Source organism: Pantherophis guttatus, chromosome 18 (genome assembly GCF_059756535.1).
Source record: "Pantherophis guttatus breed Tessera chromosome 18, ASM5975653v1, whole genome shotgun sequence".
Lineage (NCBI taxonomy): Eukaryota > Metazoa > Chordata > Lepidosauria > Squamata > Colubridae > Pantherophis > Pantherophis guttatus.
In genome coordinates this window covers 8,509,172-8,534,774 of record NC_142080.1, presented here as the reverse complement: position 1 = coordinate 8,534,774, position 25,603 = coordinate 8,509,172, and the positions used below count along the sequence as shown (strand labels likewise).

General features: G+C 46.3%; 1 protein-coding gene across 1 annotated transcript in view; it reads right to left on the bottom strand.

Annotated features, from left to right (window-relative positions):
* The window catches only part of MAP4K2 (mitogen-activated protein kinase kinase kinase kinase 2), a 68,737-nt gene extending 43,397 nt beyond the window's left edge, over positions 1-25,340 (bottom strand). The window contains exons 1-5 of the mRNA XM_060694346.2: positions 24,932-25,340; positions 10,461-10,518; positions 7,011-7,101; positions 5,936-6,000; positions 1,423-1,478 (exon numbers count right to left, since the gene is read on the bottom strand). Coding sequence (XP_060550329.1) covers positions 1,423-1,478; positions 5,936-6,000; positions 7,011-7,101; positions 10,461-10,518; positions 24,932-25,027 — 366 coding nt within the window. The 5' untranslated portion in view covers positions 25,028-25,340. The remainder of the gene's footprint in view (positions 1-1,422; positions 1,479-5,935; positions 6,001-7,010; positions 7,102-10,460; positions 10,519-24,931) is intronic.
* Between the last annotated feature and the right edge of the window lie 263 nt (positions 25,341-25,603).

Sequence of the window (25,603 nt, the reverse complement as noted above, 5' to 3'; positions counted from 1 at the left end):
AGTTATTAAGAAAATGATGGAATGTGCTGAAATGAGTAAATTGACATTAGAAATCAGAGAACAAGAAGATAAACATTTTTTAAAAATATTATCTAATTTTAGGTTCTATTTAATTGGGTCAAACTATGTTATAATAATAATTTTAATTAGCAATTTTATGATGTTTGTATATCTATATTTTTCTTGACTATACACCGCCTTGAGTCCTACGGGAGAAAGGCGGTATAGAAATATAATAAATAAATAATAATAAATAAATAAACAATGCTATAAGATATGGGATTTATTTTATCAGTGGCTAGACAAGAAAGCATGGAAATGAAATATGAAACATGAAATGAATGTTATAAATATAATATTTGAAAATAATTTTTATGAAGCGGTGAAGCCATAGTTAAATAAATGATAAATGAGGATGTTTATTAGTTTGACAATATGAGAAACTAAATAACTAGTAAATTCTGATTATGGAGATGAAGCACAAAAGATTTGTAACTGACCGACACACTGTTTGAAATTGTAATGGAAGATGGATTTATGTTTTATGTTTTGTTTAAAAAAGAATTTTTTTTTCAAAAGAAAAAAGAAAAAGAAGAAGCTGGGACTGGATAGGAAAAGGATGGGAGACCACCAGGAAACCGGGAAAACACCTTGTAATTATAATTATAATATAACGATGGGTAGTTCTTGACCAGGAGTGGCATTCGAATAATTTAACAACCGGTTCTCTGCCCTAATGAAGGGCTGGCTGGGCGTGGCCATGGTGGGTGTGGCCAGGGGCATGACAGGCAGCACTTCCCCCCCCCCGGCCCCCTGTTTTGGGCCTAATAGGCCTCCCTGCACTTACCTGGGAGCCAAACTGGGGCACGTGGGAACTCCTGGAAGGGGCGGGGCAGAGCGAACCATCAATTTAATTACCGGTTCTCCTAAACCGGCTGAATCCCACCACAGTTCTCGACTTACGATCATAATGGAGCCCTAAACTTCTGTTGCTAAGCAAGACAGTTGTTAAATGAAGAGTGCCTTGTTTTATGGCCTGGCTTGCCGTTACTTGTAAAGTGAATCACTGCAGTTGTTCAGTTAGCCACACGGTTGTTAAGTGAATCTGGCTTCCCCAATGAAATCTACTTGTGAAAAGGTCACATGACCCCAAGGACACCGCAATCGTCATAAATATGAATCGGTTGCCGAACGTCCGGATTTTGATCATGTGACTGTGAGGTGTTCTGCCCCAGCTACGGACCACAACATGGGGAGGGGGCAACGGTCATAAGTGTAGAAACGGGACCTAAGTCACTTTTTTCAGTGGTGGTGTAACTTCAATCACTAAACGAACGGTCGTAAGGTGAGGACTACCTGTCCTGAAACTCAATATTGTTTGCTTTTCCTGTCAGCGAAAATGGAACCCACCTACACACTCACCTGGAGGGTTTCTCTGCAGACATAGGCAATCTGTTTTTCGGACAGAGGCCCAGTACCTGAAAAAAAAAGAGAAAACGGAATTATTTTAGAACATAGAACTTATAATAACAGAGTTGGATGGGATCTTGGAGGTCTTCTAGTCCAACCCCCTGCTTGAGCAGGAAAGCCTATACCCGTGATGGCGAACCTATGGCAAGAAGGAGCCATATCGGTGGGCACGTGAGGATTGCCCTAGCTCAGCAAACGGGCCATTTGCGGCCTCCAGACGGCCTCTGGGGGGGGAAAGGCCGTTTTCGTCCTCCTCAGGCTCCTAGAAAGGCTCTGGAGCCTGGGGAGAGCGAAAAACAGGCCTACCAGGCCCACCGTGCCATCACGTGCCAAAAGCGCGGGGAGCGCGTGGGGGTCACACACGCATGCGTGGGGGGGGCGGGGCACATTGAATTATGGGTTGTGGGCACACACGTGCATGACCCATAACTGGCACGCTTTTGGCACGCGATGGCAAAAAGGTTAGCCATCCCTGGCCTATACCATTTCAGACAAATGGTTCTCCCGTCTCTTTTTGAAAGCCTCCAGTGATGGAGCACCGACAACTTCTGGTGGCAAGCAGTTCCACTGGTTAATCCTTCTCGCTGTCAGGAAGTTACTCCTTAATTCTAGGTTGCTTCTCTCCTTGATTAGTTTCTATCTGCTGTTTCTTGTCTTGCCTTTTGGTGTTTTGGAAAATAAATTTAACCCCCTCGTCTTTCTAGGAGCCCCTCAAATATTTCAAGACTGCCCCTAGTCCTTCTGTTCATTAAACTAGACATACCCAATTCCTGCAAACGTTCTTTATATGTTTTAGTCTCCAGCTCCCTTAATCGTTTTAGTTGCTCTTCTCTGCACTCTTTCCAGAGTCCCAACATCTTTTTTTATATGGGGTTGAGCAAAACTGGATGCAATATTAAGGCTTTGTAAAGCGGTTACCAACACTTCACATGATCTTGATTTTATCCCTTTATTCATAACTGTTAATCTTGAGTTTCAGCATCTACTGGCCATTCACCACCCCAAAATCCTGCAGAAGTTGAATCCGCCCAAAAAAAAAAAAGCAAATTTCCATCATTCCATTATTTTGGGATTAAACGGCACATGACAAAGTACTGTTCAGTTTTTCCAGAGCATTTTCCCAAACTTCCCCCCATGGAAACAAAGGGGGCATTAATTCATGGAGGGAGGCCCCATATTAATCATCTTTCATCCACTCTAATCCCTTAATTCAGAGCAGCAAAACTGGCACTTTTGGTTTAAATTCTGCATGGGGGCGACGCCATGCTGTTTCTACTCCTCTCCGTCACTGCAGCCATCACTTCCTTTTCTAACTTTGTCCCCCATTGCGAATTTTCACCCCTCCTGGCCCACAAGGCACCAAGAACAAAAAAAAAGGAAGTAAAATTTTTCCAAAAGAGAAGTAGACAAGGCTGGATCATTGACAGGTTTATTTCTGTGAGCTGCAGGTGGGGGGAAGGGAAAAATAGATGGCCAAGCCAAATGATTTAATCTCCTATTTGCAATTTCTCTATTTTCTTTCCGTTGTGCCCAATTCTCGGCGACTGCCTGGACAGACCATACCTATACCCTGTTTTCCCCAAAATCCCCTGATAAGAAGCCTGATTGGACTTTTGAGCGCATGGCAATAAGGCCAAGCTCTTATTTCAGGGTTCAAAAAAATATAAGATGGGGTCTTATTTTCGGGGGAACTAAATAGATAGATAGATAGATAGATAGATAGATAGATATAGATGAGAGAGATAATAGATAGATTGACTGATAGATAGATAGATAGATAGATAGAGATGATAGCTAGATATAGAGAGATATAAATAGATATAGATGAGGGAGAGATAATAGATAAATAGATATAGATAGATATAGATGAGAGAGAAATGATATAGATAGATAGATATAGATAGATAAATAGATAGATAGATAGATATAGATGATATATAGATACAGATGAGAGAGAGATAATAGATAAATAGATATAGATAGATATAGATAGGTAGGTAGGTAGGTAGGTAGGTAGGTAGATAGATAGATAGATAGATAGATAGATAGATAGATAGATAGATAGATAGATACCCTGTTTCCCCCAAAATAAGACCTCCCCTGATAATAAGCCCAATTGGGCTTTTGAGCGCATGGCAATAAGGCCAAGCGCTTATTTCAGGGTTCAAAAAAATATAAGCCAGGGTCTTATTTTCGGGGAAACATGGTAGAATCCTGCATCCAGTTTTGGTCCCCACGTTTACAAAAAAGATCTTGAGACTTTGGAAAAAGTGCAAAGAAGAGCAACTAAGACGATTAAAGACCTGGAGACTAAAATTTACAAAGAACGGTTGCAGGAATTGGATATGTCCAGTTTAATGAAAAGAAGGACGAGGGGAGACGTGACAGCAGTCTTCCAGTATTTGAGGGGCTGCCCCAAAGAAGAGGAAAGGGTCAACCTATTTTCCAAAGCACCAAAAGGCAGGACCAGAAACAACGGATGGAAACTAATCAAAGAGAGAAGCAACCTAGAACTAAGGAGAAACTTCCTAACGGTGAGAACAATTAATCAGTGGAACTGCTTGCCACCAGAAGTTGTGGGTGCTCCATCACTGGAGGTTTTTAAGAAAAGACCGGACAGTCACTTGTCTGAAATGGACTCTAGGGTCTCCTGCTTGAGCAAGGGGCTGGACTAGAAGACCTCCGAGGTCCCTTCCACCTCTATTCTGATTCTGATTTTGAAAAAGTCCCTGCAGTTTCCTTGGCAAGTTTTTTTTCAGAAGTTGGCTTGCCATTGCCTCCTTCCTAGGGCTGAGAGAGAATGACTGGCCCAAAGGCACCCAGCTGACTTTCATTCCAAGGTGCTTTTTCAAAAGGGAACTGGATTTTGTTTTGTTTTTTCTTGAAGACATTTTGCTTTTCCCCCAAGAAGCTTCCAAGAACCCACCGATTTTCCAGGAGTGAATTCTTGGCCTTCCATTAAAGAGGAGTTCTGGATGCAAGTTAGTTGTTGGCATGATCCTCTCTACCACACTGAACATGTTAGAGCTCCAGCCTGCCCGGAGGCTGTGGATGATGGGAACTGTAGCCCCACCTTTCCAAGAGAACAGCTGGCTAAAAGAAATATGGTCCCCCCTCAAGGCAAGGTGGCGATTTACCCAGAGATAAAAGTTAGGAACACCTGTATGCAAAAGTTGTTTTACCCACAAGCTCGAATTCTTCTGCTAAAAAAAATAATAATAATTAAAAAGTAATATTTGAAATATTTGAGGTTCTCTGCTCTTACAACAAAACCATTCTGGAATAGTATCTGAATACATCCTTTTTTTTTTTTGGTAAAGTTTTTAAGGTTTGACTCTGGTGTGGAAAAACATTCTTGAATCAACAGTCCAAGCAGCTGAAAGCACATCTGCGCCCCTAATAGAACTGATTTATTCAGAGTCATGAGGACTAGAATCTTGCTTAGCTTCACTGGTGTTCTGGAATTCAGGGGAGGCAACTGTTCAAGCAGGGAGCAGTCAGGGTTTTATTTCGCTCCGTCCCTTTCCTTAGCCAGATGCTTTCTGAAAAAGTGGGGCTAACAGCTCCCATCGTCCACAGCTTTTCCAGGTACTGGCAGGGAAATGGCAGAGCGCAGACTTAATACAGGTAGCTCTCAACTTACAACAGCTCACTTAGTGACCATTCAAAGTATAAATTGGGTGTTTTAATCTGTGTTTCGGCCAAAATATTTAATAATTTTAAGGGATTTTTAATATTTGTGTTATCTGTATTTTATCTTGGCTGTTCACCGCCCTGAGTCCTTCGGGAGTAGGGCGGTATAGAAATTTGATAAATAAATAAATAAATAAATAAATAAATAAATAAATAAATAAATAAATAAATAAAGTTACAACAGCACTGAGAAAAATGACCTATGACCTCTTTTCACACTTACGACGGTTGCAAGCATCCCCTTGGGTCATGCAATCAAAATTCAGATGCTTGGCCACTGACTCACATTTATGATGTTGTGCCCCCCCCCACCCCCACGGGGAGTCACGTCATCCTGTTTTGCGACCTCCAACGGGGAAAGCAGATTCGCTTAACAGCCGCGTTATCTAACTGAGCATCTGCAGTGATTCACTTAACAACTCCACTGCAGTCATTTGCTTTCACTCGGCAAAGAAAAGTCTTAAAATGGGGGCGAAATTCCCTTAACAAATGTCTCGCTTAAAAGCAACAGAAATTCTGGCCTCAATTGTGGTCGTAAGTCGAGGAGCAAGTGTATAACAATTTCAGAAAAAGCCAGCCGCATTAAAATTAACATATCAGGTTTCCTCCTGCAAATTATGCTGGAATGTAGGCTGATCCCAGGAATGTAAGCTACCAATCCCATCTTCCCCCATCTCTACTATAATTTGTTAGCTATAATCCACTTAGAAATGGATCCTAAAAGAACACCAGATAATATTTTCCCTCCCTCCTCCAACAGGAAGAAACTCACTGTGATAGATCTCCTGAAGGGACCCCCCTCCACAGTATTCCATGCAGATCCACAGCCGATCATTCCTAAAATCCAGAAATAACAGGAAATGTGTAATAGAGACCTGGATACACACACACACACACACACACACACACACACACACACACACACACACACAGATATCATTATTTGGGAAAGCAAGCTTTGCTGGTTGGGTGAGATTGGATTCCCAAAATCAACGGCTCTCAAGCTTGGCGGCTTGAAGATGTGTGGATCAACTCCCAGAATTTCCATGCTGAATGGGTAATTCTGGGAATTGAAGTCCACCTGTTTTAAAGCAAGCTGGCTGGGGGATTCTGGGAGTGGAAGTCCACCCATCTTAAAGCTCGGGAGCTCTGAGGGGGGAAGAGGGAGTGCTGTCAGAGAGAGAGAGACAGAGGTGGAGCCTGGGCCGTCTGTCAGCTTCAGATGGAGAGTCAACAGCCCCCAGGTCTGGAGGTGGCTGATGAGGAAGAGGAGGAACAGCTGGGTCCAGTGCCTGATGCACAGAAGGGAGAGGAGAGGAGAGCAGTGGAAATCTATGGGCCGGTCCTTGGGAAGGAAGAGCCATTGCTGCTAGCGAAGCCCCACTCTAGCTCTGGGGATAAAAGGCAGGGGGCAGAGATGAATAGATGTGGCAGACAACTACTCCTCTCCCTGCCGGACGGATTTGTTCACCTGTGGTGAGAGAGAAACTTTTTGCCAGAGCTCCCGGCGCTCCTAATAAAGGAATCATTGATTTACATACAGAGGGTTTGTCGTGTTTGGGGAGCTGGCTCAGAACAGGGTGCCTCTGAGCATGTAGGGAGAGGAGCTACATTTCACCGCATCTAAGATTTGGGAACTGGAAAAAGAGGATTTTTGGGTTAGAGAATGAAGAGTTGGATGGTTGAGTTCCTATCTTTTGGTGTAGAAATCAGGCAACGATTATACCATGCCCAACTTGCTATCCAATAATTTTGATAAAGCTGAGAACAAGGGACTCCGGAGGCTTAAGTTAAGTCGACCGCTTCCAAGTTCCCGTTCTGTTGTTCCGCAGGAGGAGTTTCTCTACCTGAGGTAGCTTCCAAAATACATCACAACGTTGTGGTGGCGACAATCCCTGAGGGTGGTGATTTCTTGCTGAACGGATCCGATGTCATCTCCTAAAATGGAGATCCAAGGGAGAAAATACGTCAGTCTCTGAGAGGGTCTTCCTTCAACGACTGTCTAGCCCAATGAGGGGTAACCTTTTTCTCGTTGTGGGCTGACAGCACGCGCGCATGTCAGCACCCATAACGCAATGCGGGGGGCCTTGCGCATGGGTGCACGCCCCCCCCCTGGTGAATACGCACATGACAACCTCCCCGCGGCTGGCCGTTTTGGGCTTAGTAGGCCTCACTGCAGCCTCCTGGGTCCCAAAACAGACCACAGGGGTGGGGGCACCGCACCTCCCCGCCACGCCCCGTTTAGGGCCTAGTACAGTGATGGCTAACCTTTTTGCCATCATGTGCCAGGAGCGGGGGGAGCACGGTGTGTGTGTGTGTGTTGCGCGCGTGTGTGCCCACACCCATAATTCTATGCGCCCCCCCCGCACATGCGTGCCTGCGTGACCCCCCCCTGCTGCTGGCACATGATGGCCCGGTAGGCCTGTTTTTCTCTCTCCCCAGGCTCCAGAGTCTTTCTAGGAGTCTGGGGAGGGTGAAAATGGCTTCCCCCTCCCCAGAGGCTGGAAACGGCCGATTTGCCAACTTCCGGTGGGACTAGAAGGCCCGTTTTTTGCTGTCCCCAGGCTCCAGAGCCTTTCTAGGAGTCTGGGGAGGGCGAAAACGGCCAGCCCCTCCAGACGCCCTCCGGAGGAACTGAGCTCGTGTGCCCACCGATATGGCTACACATGCCACCTGTTGCATGCGTGCCATAGGTTCGCCATCACGGGCCTAATACACCTCCCTGTAGCCTCCTGGGCCCAAAAACGGGCTGTGGGGGAGGGGGTGCACTGTAACCCCCGCGCTCCCACTGTATGCACACGCGACCCACGCTCCCCCCACGCATGCACACGCATCTCCTGCATGTGCCTCATCCCCTCCCTGTGCATCCCCAAAATCAGCTGGCCGGCGGGAGGTGCACATCCATGCGCAGTGGAGCTGAGGTGGGCAACGGCTCGCGTGCCCACAGAAAGGGCTCCACGTGCCACTGTGGCATGCGTGCCATAGGTTCACCAGGTCTAGGCCCTCTTCTGTGACAGCCCCTCAAATATTGAAAAGGCTGCTATCATGTCGCCCCCCAATTCCTTCTCTTCGGTAGGCTAAATATATCACACATAAAACAGGGGTGTCAAATTTGATTTCATTGAGGGCCACATCAGGGTTGGGTTTGACCTTGAGGTGGGGCAGGCTGAGTGTGGCCAGAGTGGGCATGGCCAGCTCAATATCACTTGTGTCGGGGACACCTGTGGTGGTCGGAGAGCTCTGCCAGCAAAAATGGGCTTTCAAACTCCGTTTTTGGCTGCGACAGCCTCCCGCAACTCTCTGCCAGCAAAAATGGAGCTCAGGAGGGCCGCGCGAGCTCCGGTTTTGGCTGCGACAGCCTCATGCAACCCTCTGCCAGTGAAAATGGAGGTCAGGAGCGCTGCACGAGCTCCGTTTTTGGCTGCAACAGCCTCCCGCAACCCTCTGCGAGCGAAAATGGAGCTTGGGAGGGCCGCCTGCGGCCTTCCCGAGCTCCATTTTCGCTCGCAGAGCATCACGGGCTGGTCTGCTGTTTCCAGAGTCATGGGCACCCCATAGGCCAGATCTGGCTGCTGGGCCTTGAGTTTGACACCCTTGACATAGAACAGTAGGGTTCTATGTTCTAGGTACCTTGGAGGTCATCTAGTCCAACCCCCTGCTCAAGCAGGAAACCTTGTACCATTCCAGTCAAATGGTTGTCCAACTCTTCTTAAAAAACTCCAGTGATGGAGCACCCACAACTTCTGAAGGTGGCAAGCTGTTCCACTGGTTAATTGTTCTCCCTGTCAGGAAATTTCTCCTTAGTTCTAGGTTGCTTCTCTCCTTGATTAGTTTCCATCCATTTTTTTTTCTTGTCCTGCTCTCACCTGCAATGAAGAATTCTGGACAATTGGCTGTCTTATCTTTTCTTAAACACTTCCGGTGATGGAACGCATGTAACTTCTGGTGGCAAGCTGTTCCACTGGTCGATTGTTCCGTCAGGAAATTTCTCCTTGGTTCTGGGTTTGCTTCTCTCATTTATCTATCTATCTATCTATCTATCTATCTATCTATCTATCTATCTATCTATCTATCTATCTATCTATCTATCTATCTATCTATCATCTATCTATCAAATTTCTATACCGCCCTACTCCCGGAGGACTCAGGGCGGTGAACAGCCAAGATAAAATACAGATAATACAAACATTAAAAGTCCATTAAAGTCCTTGATTAGTTTCCATCCATTGCTTCTTCTCCTGTCTTCAGGTGGCTTGAAGAACAGGTTGACCCCCTCTTCTTTGTGGCAGCCCCTCAAATATTGGGAAATGGCTATCATGTCGCCCCTAATCCTTCTCTTTGTTAGATGAGACATACCCAGTTAGAACATGGAACGTAGAATAACCGGGATGGAAACATGAGAACAGCTCATAAGTCACTTTCTTTCAGCATCAATGTAAGTTTGAACAGTCCCTCAACAAATAGTTGTAAATCAAGGACGACCCGTATTATCTTTGCAAACTGGATGGTGACATTAACACAGAATATAGTTGGGGGGCTTAGTATTTCTCAAGTGTTAGCTGAGGAATGGTGGGAGACGAAGTCCGCCCATCGTCAAGTTGGAATATTGCATTCCGTTTCAGTTACCACATTGCAAAAAAAGACGACGAGATTTTGGAAAATGTGCTGAAAACAGGAGCAAACATGAGTAGGGGCCTGGAGGTGAAAACATACCAAGAATGGTTGCAGGAACTGGGTATGGCTAGTCAGGACTAGGGCTGACATGATAGCAGTCTTCCAATATTTGAGGGGGTGCCAGAAAGAAGAGAGAGTCAAGCTATTCTCCAAAGCACCTGAAGGCAGGACAAGAAGCAACAGATGGAAACTAATCAAGGAGAGAAGCAACCTGGAATTAAGGAGAAATTTCCTGATAGTGAGAATAGTTAACCAGTGGAACAGCTTGCCACCAGACGTTGTGGGTGCTCCATCACTGGAAGTTTTTAAGAAGAGACTGGACAGTCACTTTGTCCGGAAGGTTATAAGGTCTGTTTCAGCAAGAGTTGGACTAGAGTCCTTCTGGGAGAAGGGCGATATATAAATTAAATTAATAAATTAATAAATAGAAGACCTCCAAAGCTTCCCTTCCATGCTCTATATTCTGATTCTGAGAAGCAGGCTTACAATCGAGTAGTAGCAGCTCCTCGCGGAGTTTATTTCTGTGAGCCGGCCTATCTTAAAAACGGCTAAAATTCGGAGCGGTGGTACAAAGAAGTCACCGACCGTTTTGGAATATGACGTTGCCACAAATCGGCACTTACCTGGGTCGATTTTCACAATTTTAATGGCTGCCAGTTCTCCAGTTTCTGTATCTCGCCCCTGCAGAGAGAACCAGAGGTGATAAGGAAAGAAAAAAATGGGAGGTTCAGGAAAGCATTCTCTGCATTGCTTTCTCCGTGGGAGAAGAGATTTGGCGAAATTTTTGGCTGGGAGGAATAGGGGGGTGGGGTATCCTCATTTTGCACCTCGCCTGTCCTGCTCCGGCTTTTTCACGATCCTGCCATATGCTCTTTGGCTTAAGAGACGGAGATGACCACTGCCCCATAAAGTCGGTCTCACAACTAAGTGGGGTAAAAACCCATAGGGACAGCTTTATTTTACCTTACCATATGCTCTGCTATCATGTTCCACCCTGAGTAACACGGAAGTTATCCCAAAGAAATTGCTTCCTGTAAAAAGGATGTGGCCAGTCTCAGGTCATTCACTCACTCACTCACTCACTCACTCACTCACTCACTCACTCATTCATTCATTCATTCATTCATTCGACTGAGTTTGGGCCAAACACCAGGAGTTGGTGAGTTCTAATCACACTTTAGGCAGGAAAGCTGGCTGAATGACTTTGGGCCAATTACCAGGTGATGGAGAGTTCTAGTCCTGCATTAGGCAGGAAAATCGGCTGGGTGACTTTGGGCCAATCACCAGGAGACAGTGAGTTCTAGTCCCGCCTTAAGCATGAACACCGGCTGGGTGACTTTGGGCCAATCACCAGGAGACAGTGAGTTCTAGTCCTGCCTTAGGCATGAAAGCTGGCTGGGTGACTTTGGGCCAATCACCAGGACACTGGGAGTTCTAGTCCTGCATTAGGCAGGAAAGCCTGCTGGGTGACTTTGAGCCAATCACCAGGAGACGGTGAATTCTAGTCCCACCTTAAGCATGAACACTGGCTGAGTGACTTTGGGCCAATCACCAGGAGACAGTGAGTTCTAGTCCTGCCTTAAGCATGAACACCAGCTGGGTGACTTTGGGCCAATCACCAGAAGATGGTGAGTTCTAGTCCCGCCTTAGGCATGAAAGTTGGCTGGGTGACTTTGGGCCAATCACCAGGAGACAGTGAGTTCTAGTTCTGCCTTAGGCATGAACACCAGCTGGGTGACTTTAGGCCAATCACCAGAAGATGGTGAGTTCTAGTCCCGCCTTAGGCATGAAAGTTGGCTGGGTGACTTTGGGCCAATCACCAGGAGTCAGTGAGTTCTAGTCCTGCCTTAGGCATGAAAGCTGGCTGGGTGACTTTGGGCCAGGCATACTCTGAGTCCAACCCACTTCACAAGGTTGTTGCTGTAGGGAAAATAGGAGGAGAAAGATATGTTGGGAATGTGCTCCTCCCTTGGTTATTTGTAATAATTGTGGGTTACAAATACATTCATTCCTCCATTCATTCCTCACAAGAAACCATCCCATAGGATCTCAGCAATTTTACAAGAATGCAAATATGAAAACACCCACAGTCCAGTACGATTCAGAAAATAAAATAAAATAATGCAAACTGGAAAAGTGGACATTGGATCCCATTCTGAAAAAGAGTACGTAAGAAATAACTTTGAGATACAGGAGGATCAATAAATCAAACTTTATACAACCTGTGCACTTACAGTTCGTTTAATGACCGTTCAAAGTTACGACGGTACTGAGAAAAACTGACTTACGACCGTTCCTCACACTTACGACCGCTGCAGCATCCTCACGGTCACGTGCTCAAAATCCAGGCCCTTGGCAACTGATTCGCATTTATGACGGTTGGCAGCACCCCAGGGTCACGCGATCCCCCCCTTTTGCGACCTTCCGATCAGCAAAATCAACTTGGAAGCCAGATTCAACTCAACGACCGTGTTACTAGCTCGACAACTGCAGTGATTCACTTAACAACGGTGGCAAAAAAAAGGCTGTGAAAACGGGCCAAACTCACTTGACAAAATGTTTCACTTAGCAACGGACCTTTCGGGGCGCCAAACTTGAAATCCTTAAGTGGAGGACTTTCCTGTATATTGTGCTTAAAAGTTTTTGAAAGTCAGATGGCCACATCAATTCTCTCCAGACCCCAGGAGAGAAAGGACCTCGGCAGTTGGACACGGGGATGAAGCCTTGGGACAGGAGCCAGTCATCGGCACCTGACAAGCACATGTCTTGACGATTGTGTAGTCAAAACACATCCTTCCAAACTGTCTTGTTCCGCTGGACAAAACTCACAAGAAATTCCATCCATAGAAACAAGAATTTCTATGTTCACAAAGAGGAGGAAGGGAGTCAAGCTATTTTCCGAAGCACCTGAAGGCCAGACAAGGAATAACAGATGGAAACTGATCAAGGAGAGAGATTCAGCCTAGAAATAAGGAGAGATTTTCTTACAATGAGAGCAATCAAATGATGGAACTGAAGTTGCCTTCGGAAGTTGTGGGAGCTTCATCCCTGGAAGCTTTCAAGAAGAGACTGGACTGCCCATCTGTCAGAAATGGTGTAGGGTCTCCTGTTTGGTGGGGGGTTGGACTAGATGACCTCCAAGGTCCCTTCCAACTTTGTTAATCTGTTAAAGTGAACTTTATAATGCCTTGATAAGACCCCAGTTGGAATACGGCATCCAGGTTTGGTCACCACACTATAAAAAAGATGTAGAGACTCTAGAAAGAGTGCAGAGAAGAGCAACCAGGATAATTAGGGGACTGGAGGCTAAAACATACGATGAACGGTTGCAGGAACTGGGCCTGGCTGGTCTAGTGAAGAGAAGGACCAGGGGAGACAGGAGAGCAACTTCCAATATCCGAGGGGCTGCCCCAGAGAGGAGGAAGGGGGTCAAGCTATTTTCCAAATAACCAGAAGGCCAGACAAGGAATAATGGATGGAAACTGATCAAGGAGAGATTCAACCTGGAAATAAGGAGGAATTTTCTGACAGTGACAACAATCAACCCGTGGAACAGAAGCTGCCTTCAAAAATTGTGGAGCTTCATCATTGGAAGCTTTGAAGAAGAGACCGGACTACTATCTGTCAGAAATCGTGTAGGGTTTCCTGCTTGGGTGGGGGGTTGGACTAGATCACCTCCAAGGTCCCTCCCAACCCTGCTAATCTGTAAACCCCCCTCCCCAGAGTCAGGATCCTTTCCTCTTGGGATCCCTACGAAAAGCTCATCAGAAATGTCAATTTGCGTATCTTTGGCACAAATAAGGCACCCTAAATAAATACAGGTAGCCTTCAATTTACAACAGTTCATTTAATCAGAACAGAGTTGGAAGGGCCCTTGGAGGTCTTCTAGTCCAGCCCCCTGCTCGAGCAGGAGACCCTATACCATTCCAGACAAAATGTCTGACCAAACTCTTCTTCAAAACGTCCATGGATGGATGCACCCACCACTTCTGGTGGCAAGCTGTTCCACTGATTATCTGTTCTCGCTGTCAGGAAATTTCTCCTCAATTCCAGATTGCCTTTTAGGGACTGTACGACGTTGCAACGGCACTGAAAACAGTGAGTTTATGACCGTGTTTCGCACTTACGGCCTTTGTAGCTTTCCCCCTGGGATCAGCATCCACGTTTGGCTCCCTGGTATGGCAGTCGGACTGCGTTAAGCCATGATTTGTCAGAAACACCTAAGAGGCACAGATATGCCCCACTTCTTCAGATCCTGTTCTGTTTAGCAATCGGGCAACTTCCTGCCTTCCTGGCTGAGCCAGCTCAACCGCCACAAAGGGTGTGAGGAGCACGGCCGCTTGCGAGGTTGCGAAGCACGTGTGTGATGCAACCAAAGAGGAAACCGGTGGAATGGCTCGCCTTCAGAAGTGGTGGGTGCTGCATTTTAAGAAGAGGCTGGACAGCCACTTGTCTGAAATTGGGTCAACCAATTTCCCAAAGCACCAGAAGGCAGGACAAAAAAACGATGGATGCAAACTCATCAAGGAGAAAAGCAAACTGGAATACAGGAGAAATGTCCTGACAGTGAAAACAATTAACCAGTGGAACTGCTTGCCACCAGAAGCTGTGGGTGTTGCAAAACTGGAGGCTTTTAAGAAGAGGCTGGACAGCCACTTGTCTGAAATTGGGTCAACCTATTTCCCAAAGCACCAGAAGGCAAGACAAAAAAAACGACGGATGGAAACCAAATCAAGGAGAAAAGCAAACTGGAATTCAGGAGAAATGTCCTGACAGTGAGAACAATTAACCAGTGGAACAGCTTGCCACCAGAAGCTGTGGGTGCTCCAACATTGGAGGTTTTTAAGACAAGACAGGACAGCCACTTGTCTGAAATTGGGTCAACCTATTTCCCAAAGCACCAGAAGGCAGGACAAAAAAACGATGGATAGAAACCAAATCAAGGAGAGAAGCAAACTGGAATTCAGGAGAAATGTCCTGACAGTGAGAACAATTAACCATTGGAACTGCTTGCCACCAGAAGCTGTGGGTGTTGCAACACTGGAGGCTTTTAAGAAGAGGCTGGACAGCCACTTGTCTGAAATTGGGTCAACCAATTTCCCAAAGCACCAGAAGGCAAGACAAAAAAAACGACGGATGGAAACCAAATCAAGGAGAAAAGCAAACTGGAATTCAGGAGAAATGTCCTGACAGTGAGAACAATTAACCAGTGGAACAGCTTGCCACCAGAAGCTGTGGGTGCTCCAACATTGGAGGTTTTTAAGACAAGACAGGACAGCCACTTGTCTGAAATTGGGTCAACCTATTTCCCAAAGCACCAGAAGGCAGGACAAAAAAACGATGGATAGAAACCAAATCAAGGAGAGAAGCAAACTGGAATTCAGGAGAAATGTCCTGACAGTGAGAACAATTAACCATTGGAACTGCTTGCCACCAGAAGCTGTGGGTGTTGCAACACTGGAGGCTTTTAAGAAGAGGCTGGACAGCCACTTGTCTGAAATTGGGTCAACCAATTTCCCAAAGCACCAGAAGGCAAGACAAAAAAAACGACGGATGGAAACCAAATCAAGGAGAGAAGCAAATTGGAATTCAGGAGAAATGTCCTGACAGTGAGAACAATTAACCAGTGGAACAGCTTGCCACCAGAAGTTGTGGGTACCCCATCACTGGAGGCTTTCAGGAAGAGATTGGACAGCCATTTGTCCGGTTTTTAAGGTTTTTAAGACAAGACAGGACAGGCACTTGTCTGAAATTGGGTCAACGTATTTCCCAAAGCACCAGAAGGCAGGACAAAAAAATGATGGATGGAAACCAAATCAAGGAGAGAAGCAAACTGGAATACAGGAGAGATGTCCTGACAGTGAGAACAATTAACCAGTGGAACTGCTTGCCACCAGAAGCTGTGGGTGTTGCAACACTGGAGGCTTTTAAGAAGAGGCTGGACAGCCACTTGTCTGAAATTGGGTCAACCTATTTCCCAAAGCACCAAGAAGCAACGGGTGGAAACTAATCAAGGAGAGAAGCAACCTAGAACTAAGGAGAAAATTCCTGACAAGTGAGAACAATTAACTTGCCTCCAGAAGTTGTGGGTGCTTCATTATTTGGAGAATTTTCAGAAGAGATTGGACAACTATCTTAGAATAACTTTGTCACTTTGGACGTACACTAATCGGCATACATTAAAATTAAATTTCGTTGCATACAGCTCTCAAAGGCTCATCACCTCCTATACTACATAAACATGACAAAATAAATACATACATACATACATGCAAAATTATGCATATGCCCACATATATTACATGACAAGGAGAAATAACACATCTAGTTCAGATGTATACATGTACATGGCGAGAAAGGGGACTCTTGTGACTTTACCAGACGGATGGCATAAGGAACAAAGCTGTTACAGAATCTGGTAATCCTGCTAGAAATACTTCGAAACCTCCTCCCAGAAGGGAACGACAGAAACAGAAAATCTGTCTGGAATGGTGTAGGGTTAACAGATTAACAGAGTTGGAAGGGACCTCGTAGGTCATTTAGTCCAACCCCCTGCCTAAGCAGGAGACCCGACACCATTTCTGACAGATGGCAGTCCAGTCTCTTCTTGAAAGCTTCCAGGGATGAAGCTCCCACAACTTCCGAAGGCAACTTCTGTTCCGTGGGTTGATTGTTCTCACTGTCAGAAAATTTCTCCTTATTTCCAGGTTGAATCTCTCGATCCATTATTCCTTGTCTGGCCTGCTTTGGAAAATAGATGGACCCCCTTCCTCCTCTCTGGGGCAGCCCCTCAAATACTGGAAGACTGCTCTCCTGTCTCCCCTGGTCCTTCTCTTCCCTAGACCAGCCAGGCCCAGTTCCTGCAACTGTTCATCGTATGTTTGAGCCTCCAGTCCTCTAATCATCCTGGTTGCTCTTCTCTGCACTTTTTCTAGTCTCATCATCTTTTTTATAGTGTGGTGACTAAAACTGGATGCAGGATTCTAGGTGTGGCCTTACTAAGGCTTTATAGAGTGGTATTAGTACCTCCTTTGATCTTGATTGTATCCCTCTGTTAATGCAATTTAGGATTGCATTGGCTTTTTGGGCTGCTGCCGCACATTGCTACCCCATATTTAATTGGTTGTTCAGGGGGTTGGACTCGAAGACCTCCAAGTTCCCTTCCGACTCTGTTATTCTGCTATAAACTGCCTCTGCTTTCCCATAATAACCCAGAGACCACCCAAGCAGGCGGATGAAGAGCTTTGGGCAATCTGTTCATAAGGCAGTTTTGCTACGGCTTCTTACAGAATGCAATTTGCCCGTGTTGGACGCTGGAGATCAGAATGCTTAGGTAGCATTTCCTTTGATGCGTCAGAAGATGGCTGGAGTTTCTTGCAATTAAGGCCAGAGAGAAAATATCCACGACTCCGCCTGGGAGGCCAGGGAAGAAAATTAAGGCAGGTGTAGGACATGCAAAAGCCGTCCAGAGGCCTTCTTCTGCACTTCCCTTTGGATTCCCCCTCCGGCAAGCACCATTTAAAAAAAAATAAAAATTGATTTATATGCCGCCCTTCTCCGGAGACTCAGGGCGGCTTACAATGCGCTAAGCAATAGCGCATTTCAGTCAACTAACGTACAAGAAAAAGGCTGAGACCCTAGAAAGAGTGCAGAGAAGAACCACAAAGATAACGGAATAACACAGTTCGAAGGGACCTTGGAGGTCTTCTAGTCCAACCCCTTGCTCAAAGAGAAGACCCTCTACTATTCCGGACAAATGGCTGTCCAATCTCTTCTTGAAAGCCTCCAGTGATGGGGCACCCACAACTTCTGGTGGCAAGCTGTTCCACTGGTTAAATATTGTCACTGTCAGGAAATTTCTCCTTAATTCCAGGTTGCTTCTCTCCTTGATTAGTTTCCATCCGTTGCTTCTTGTCTTGCCTTCAGGGCGTTTGACTCCCTCTTTTTTGTGGCAGCCCCTCAAATTTTAAAAGACTGCTATCCTTAGTCCTTCTTTTCTTTAAACTAGACATACCAAGTTCCTGCAACCGTTCTTCGTATGTTTTAGCCTCCAGCCCCCTAATCCTCTTGGTTGCTCTTCTCTGCACTCTTTCTAAAATCTCAACATCTTAGTTTATATCGTGGCGACCAAAATTGGATGCAATATTCCAAGTGTGGCCTCCCCAAGGCATTATAAAGTAGTATTCACACTTCACGTGAGCTTGATTCTGTCCTCCTGTTAATGCAGCCTAGGATTGTGTTTGCTTTTTTGGGCAGCTGCCGCACATGGCTGGCTCATAGTTGGATGTTTTAAATTTGGCCGATTGATTGAATTATTTTAATAAGCTTTTAATTTTCGTTGTACATTGTTTTTACCATGGCTGTTCATTGCCCTGAGTCCCTCGGGAGAAGGGCGGTATACAAATATAATAAAATACAAATACAAATACAAATTTAAGCGACTGTCCTCTTGCAGATCATAAAAAAACTGGAGGCCAAATTGTACGATAAACGGCTGAAGGAGCTAAGTACGTCTAGCCTAATGAAGAGAAGGACCAGGGGAGACAGGAGAGCATCTTAAAATATTTGAGGGGCTGCCACAGAGAGGAGGAAGGGGGTCAAGCTATTTTCCAAAGCACCCGAAGGCCAGATACGAAACAATGGATGGAAACTAATCAAGGAGAGAAGCAACCTGGAACTATAAAGCCTTAGTAAGACCACACTTGGAATCCTGCATCCAGTTTTGGTCACTACACTATAAAAAAAGATTTGGAGACTCTAGAAAAAGTGCAGAGAAGAGCAACCAGGATGTTGAAGGGACTGGAGGCTCAAACATACGATGAACGGTTGCAGGAACTGGGCCTGGCTGGTCTAGAGAAGAGAAGGACCAGAGGAGACAGGAGAGCATCTTCCAATATTTGAGGGGCTGCCACAGAGAGGAGGAAGGGGGTCAAGCTATTCTCCAAGGGAAGACAAGGAAGAATGGATGGAAATTGATCAAGGAGAGATTCAACCCGGAAATAAGAAGGAATTTCCCGACAGCGAGAACAATCAACCCACGGAACAGAAGTTGCCTTCGGAAGTTGTGGGAGCTTCATCCCTGGAAGCTTTGAAGAAAAGACTGTACTGCCCATCTGTCAGAAATGGTGTAAGGTCTCCTGCTTGCGCGGGGGGTTGGACTAGATGACCTACAAGGTCCCTCCCAACTCTGTTAAGGAACTAAGACGAAATTTGTCCAAATGTGTATCTGCGCCCGGGTTTTGATCCCGCGGCCACAAAAGGGATGCAGCAAACGGTTCTAAGGGCGACCGATGATCGTGTCCCTTTTTTTCAGCGCTTTCGTAATTTCCAACGGTCGCTATGTGAGACCGTTGCAAGTGGAGAACTACCTGCCCTCTCCTCTTTTATTGTTGTTCCTCCCGCCACGGGGAGAAAGACCCGTCTCTCCGCCCCAACCCATCAGATCCATTTTCGAAGCTGAAAATAGAAATCCTGGCTGCCAGCTGACCAGCCCTAAGCTATTCCTGAATTAAGAATTTCAGGAAATGCCATGCTGGCTTCTGAACAATGTCTGCGCAGCGGGCATGAGCCAGGATCCGAAGAGAAGCAGCCCACTCCTAATTCAGTTTGTAGTCCAGAGGGCGGGAGACGGAGGGGGATGGGGCGGGAAAGTCCAGGAAATGGAGTGGAGGGCTGTTTTATGCTCCTTTGATATGCAGATGCAGATCTGTCCCTCCTTATTAGGATCAAAAAGGAGTCACAAACCAGGATGTGGAGAATGTGTCTCTTTCGCATCGAGGCTATTATGTTAGTTCAGGGGTCAGCAACCTGCGGCTCTGGAGCCGCATGTGGCTCTTTCACCCCTCTGCTGCAGCTCCCTGTCGCTCAAAATATGCGTCACAACCGCCAATGTGCGACATCCACTGGCACGCAATTTATTGAGCTTTTCAACCATGGATAAATCCAAGAAAAGAAAAGTTTCAGAAGAAAACAGAACGTTTAATTCCAACTACATTTGCTAGTTTTGTGGCCGCTCAAGAAATAGTCAAGCACGAGAAGGGTTTTTGTGGCTCCCGGTGTTTTCTTTTCTGTGGGAAACGGGTCCAAATGGCTCTTTTGAGTGTTTAAGGTTGCAGACCCCTGTGTTAGCTAGTGAGACTGGGCTGCGCTAACCATGGTTCGGTTGCTACCCGAGTGTCCGTCGTAAATAGGAGTCAGTTCAATTCAGTTCAATTCAAGCGACTGAATTTTGAATTCAATCGGAGGATGCTGCAACGATTGTACGAAAAACGGTCATTATAAGTCACTTTTTTTCAGTGTTGTCGTTTCAGTGACTTTGAACGGTCACTTAATGGAACCGTTGTAAGTCAAGGACTGCCTGCAGAATAAAACACAGCCTGAAAAATAATACAATTTTACCAGCAAGCCAATAGGGCTGAATTTAAAAAGAAACGCAGAAGCATCAGAAAATAGGATTGTCATAGGATTATGACTACTGGCATTAACGATGCTAAGGGCACCTCAGAGGCTTCTAAGGAGCAACACAACCACATGCACACTTAATTATAAGAAAACAACATATGGAAGCTTCACAACAGCTGTTCCTCCAACTGCCTTCAGTGAATACAGAATCTGTTCCAAAACGCCTATGCTTTATAATATTTTTGTTCTTCTCTATTTTCTCTCTGGCCACAACAGGCTAAACCAGATTCACTCAGAGTGGCAAGTATATGAAAAATATATATATTGAGGACTAGAAACTTGAATGAACCAGTCAAAGATGCATTTTGGGGCAAAATGGCCTTATTTGTTCCAGTCTCCCAGTCGAGGCTCTTCTACCAGCATAAAGATCGTGCTGGTTAGAAATTTTAAGCAATGAGGCCCCAGCATAATTTTATAGCAGTTTTTTAAGATGTGTGGACTTCAACCCCCAGAAGTCCTCAGCCAGCCATGTTAAATGGAGAATTCTGGGAGTTGAAGTCCCACACGTCTTATAGGGGCTTACAAAGGTTGGAAAACATTGTTTTATAGGATCCATTTTAATCGAGAGATCCTTTTCAACTCTGGGTGTGATCTAACGAGCCGGGAAGAAGCCAGTTCGATCGACTGCCGTGCCCAAATAAATATATCACTTGGATAAGAAGGGCAGTGAAGACACACAATATATCTGCCTGGATTCATTGCACAATTATTTATATCAAAACATTGGAACGATATTTCTCAACCCTGATAACTTATAAGATGGTTGGACTTCAACTCCCAGAATTCTCCAGTAAACATACTTTAAGAGGAGACAACTTCCAGCCAGCTGAATTCTGGGAGTTGAAGTCCACCCATCTTAAGTCGCAAAGGTTGAAAAAAAAACCACGCAATCCCCTTTTGCGACCGTCGGACAAGCAAAGTCGACGGGGAAGCCAGACTCACCTAACAACAGCGTCGCTGACGTAACAACCTCACCGATTCGCTTAACAACGGTGACAAGAAAGGTTGCAAAATGAGGCAAAATTCACTTCCAGGTGTCTCACTTAGCAACAGAAATTTTAGTCCTCCGTGATGGTCGTAAGTCGAGGACCCCCTGCATGTCACCATTCAGTATAAAACAGATCTGTTTCTGGTTTCCATCAGCACAGCTGATCCAATTTTCATCTTTAATTGGTCTGTCCTTGGTGCTCCCTGAGCTTGGTTGCCAATCTAGGTAATATCATCAAGGGGTAGTAGGGAGTGGGGTTTACTCTCATTTTATATTCTTTTGCTTGCCCTATCAGTATCGGTGTGGATGGTATTAGATAAAAATCCAATAAGTAAATAAATAAATGTATTTATTTATTTATAAATAAATAAGTAAGTAAATATTTCTGATCTTCTCGATCAGAAAGGTCGGAAGTTCGGCGGTTCGAATCCCTAGTGCCGTGTAACGGGGTGAGCTCCCGTGACTTGTCCCAGCTTCTGCCAACCTAGCAGTTCGAAAGCAGGTAAAAAATGCAAGTAGAAAAATAGGGACCACCTTTGGCGGGAAGGTAACAGCGTTCCGTGCGCCTTTGGCGTTGAGTCATGCCGGCCACATGACCACGGAGACGTCTTCGGACAGCGCTGGCTCTTCGGCTTTGAAACAGAGATGAGCACCGCCCCCTAGAGTTGGGAATAGCTAGCACACATGTGCGAGGGAAACCTTTACCTTATCAAGAATCTCAAAACATGCCTGGGCACCAAGAATTCATACTTTCTGTAAACCACTGAAAAATTCCTGAGAGTCGGGCAGCCTATAAATTTAATAAGTAATATTTTAGTCCTGTTGTAACAGGGCTATATCCATCAATCTTGGACACCTGGGCCCACATTTATATTTTCTTTGGGTCTACGTTTTCAAATTGGCAAGTATAGGTAGATTTCCACACACACACACCCCAGTTACTATGAAATAGCAAAATAACTACTGTAGTAGGAGATCTGTGTTAGTGTACAGCAATATTTTTCAATGTCAGTTACTTTTAAGGTGCCTGGACTTCAACTCCCAGAATTCAAAGCAAAGCTGGCTGGGGAAATCTGGGTGTTGAAGTCCAGGTATGTTCAAGTCACGGAGGTTGAGAAATTGTGGCCTGCAGTGTCAAAAAACCTAGAAATCAGATAAGCTTCCAGCAAAGGAATCCCTGTTTAGTAGCTTCCTCCTAGGGCTCCAAAGTTTCAGGACGACCCCAAACAGGGGGCAAGAAACGGATGATGGGTTCAAAAACATTGCCAGGGTTCCCAAAGCCAATTTCCTCTCTTAAACTCTTTCTTCTTAAAACAGCCCCATATGCCTCCCTCCCCTGTGGGGCCTGCTCACCCACCCTTTCCAAATCTCCTGCAAAGGCAACAATTTTAATTTGCAAGGCTCTTCCTTCAACAGCTTTTCTTTCTTTCTTTCTTTCTTTCTTTCTTTCTTTTTCTTTTTTCTCTTCCTTCCTTCCTCCCCTCCCACCCTTCCTCCTGCTCACCCACCCTTTCCAAAACTGCTGCAAAGGCAACAATTTTAATTTGCAAGGTTCTTCCTTCAACAGCTTTTCTTTCTTTCTTTCTTTCTTTCTTTCTTTCTTTCTTTCTTTCTTTCTTTCTTTCTTTCTTTCTTTCTTTCTTTCTTTCTTTCTTTTTCTTTTTTCTCTTCCTTCCTTCCTCCCCTCCCACCCTTCCTCCTGCTCACCCACTCTTTCCAAAACTGCTGCAAAGGCAACAATTTTAATTTGCAAGGTTCTTCCTTCAACAGCTTCTTTCTTTCTTTCTTTCTTTCTTTCTTTCTTTCTTTCTTTCTTTCTTTCTTTCTTTCTTTTTCTTTTTTCTCTTCCTTCCTTCCTCCCCTCCCACCCTTCCTCCTGCTCACCCACCCTTTCCAAAACTGCTGCAAAGGCAACAATTTTAATTTGCAAGGTTCTTCCTTCAACAGCTTCTTTCTTTCTTTCTTTCTTTCTTTCTTTCTTTCTTTCTTTCTTTCTTTCTTTCTTTCTTTTTCTTTTTTCTCTTCCTTCCTTCCTCCCCTCCCACCCTTCCTCCTGCTCACCCACTCTTTCCAAAACTGCTGCAAAGGCAACAATTTTAATTTGCAAGGTTCTTCCTTCAACAGCTTCTTTCTTTCTTTCTTTCTTTCTTTCTTTCTTTCTTTCTTTCTTTCTTTCTTTCTTTCTTTCTTTTTCTTTTTTCTCTTCCTTCCTTCCTCCCCTCCCACCCTTCCTCCTGCTCACCCACCCTTTCCAAAACTGCTGCAAAGGCAACAATTTTAATTTGCAAGGTTCTTCCTTCAACAGCTTCTTTCTTTCTTTCTCTCCCTCTCTTGCTTTTTTCTCTTCTTTCCTTCCTGCCTCCCAACCTTCTTCCTTCCTTCTTTCTTTCTTTCTTCCTTCCTTTCCCTCTCTCACTTTTTTCTCTTCCTTCCTCTCTCCCAACCTTTCTCTTCTTTCTTTCCCTCTCTTTTTTCTCTTCCTTCCTCCCTCTCACCCTTCCTCCTCCTCTTCTTTTTCCCTTTCTTGCTTTCTCTCCCTCTCTCTTGCTTTTCTTCCTCCCTCCCTAACCTTTTCTCTTTCTTTTTCTTTCTTTCCTTCCTTCCTTCCTTCTTTCCTTTCTCTCTGTCTGTCTCTGGTCTTCCTTCCTTCCTTCCTTCCTTCCTTCCTTCCTTCCTTTCTCTCTGTCTGTCTCTGGTCTTCCTTCCTTCCTTCCTTCCTTCCTTCCTTCCTTCCTTCCTTCCTTCCTCTCTGTCTGTCTCTGGTCTTCCTTCCTTCCTTCCTTCCTTCCTTCCTTTCTCTCTGTCTATCTCTGGTCTTCCTTCCTTCTTTCCTTTTTCCTCTTCATCCCTCTTTCCTAGCCCTCAGCACCGCAAGATCCGCGCGTGCCAAACTCTCTGGCAACCCGGACAAATAAGCGCATTGTGGTCATTCGGTCACTCCAGGAAAGCGGAGCGAGCGAGCAAGCAAGGGAGGGGATCCCCGCCCTCCCACCGTGCCCACACTTGTAGCAAAGCCAGCCTGCCTGCCCCACAGAGCTCGACCTTGGCCGGGGAACCAACCAACCAACCAGCCAGCCAGCCAGCCAAGCCTGCCCAGTGGCCCCCCCCACCCCCACCCGAAGACTCGCCTCGCCTCGCCTTCTCCAAAAGGCGCCCTCTCCGCTTAAGGGGCAAGCAACCCTTTGGGGAGAAAACTCCCGGTGCAAAACAAAACACAAAAAAAGAGGCTGGTCCCAAGAGACCCGGACACGCCCCGGGAAGAGAAGCCCTGGACCCCCCCTCCCCCGGCCACAATTCCCTGCTTCCCCACTCCCCCACCCCTCTGCACCCCTTCCCCAGTCCGGTCCTCACCCCACCCGGGAGCTGGGGGGGGGCTGCAAATCCCCACCACCGCGCCACAGCTCCAGCCTCTCCATTACGCATCTCCAAAAGCGCGCTTTGGAGAAGTTGCCCAACTATTTGGGGGGGGGAAGAAAAAAGAAAAAAAGGGGGGGGCCGCCAGTGAGTGGACCCCCCCATTAGAAGCCCCCTCCCCTCCTCTCTCTCTCCCCCCTCCTGGGGACCCCCCCCACCCCAGCCAGGATCGCTCCCCCAAAAGCGCGCCCGCGGGGAGGGAACCCCTCTCCAAAGCCGGCCGTTGCGCACCTTGTAGACGTCGCCGTAAGTGCCGGAGCCGATGCGCTGGATGAGCTCGTAGCGCAGCCGCGGGTCCTGCAGCGAGACGTCCCGCAAGGCGCTCATGGTCCCCTCGCCCAGCAGCCGCCGAGCCAGGGCCGGACGGCGTAGCCGGGGCCAGCAGCGGCCGAGGCTGGGGTGGGTGGGTGGAAGGGGGAAAGGCGCCGCCTCCGGGGCGGAGAGGAGCCGCAGGGGCGGCCGAGCGAGCAGGAAGGAAGCCGAGGAGGAAGAGCCCGAGCAGACCAAGCTCCGCCTTGTAAGCCCGCTTCGCCCGCCCGCCCGGGCTCTTCCTCCGCAGCAGAGAAAGGACGGCCGGCAAAGCCACGGAGAGGCGGGCGAGAGTCCCTCTGGGCGCGTGCAGAGCGCTCCGCTGCGGAGGAAAGGCGCGTGCGCGCCTGTTAACAGGGGAGTCGTCCCCCCACTTACGACCTCAAGGGAGCCCACCTTCTGTGAAGGCAACTCCACAAGCCAGTTCTATCTTCTCTCTCTCTCTCTTTAATCATCTATCTATCTATCTATCTATCTATCTATCTATCTATCTATCTATCTATCTATCTATCTATCTATCTATCTATCTATCATGTCTGTCTGTCGGATAATCTATCATCTATTTTTCTATCTACCTATCTATCCATCCATCAT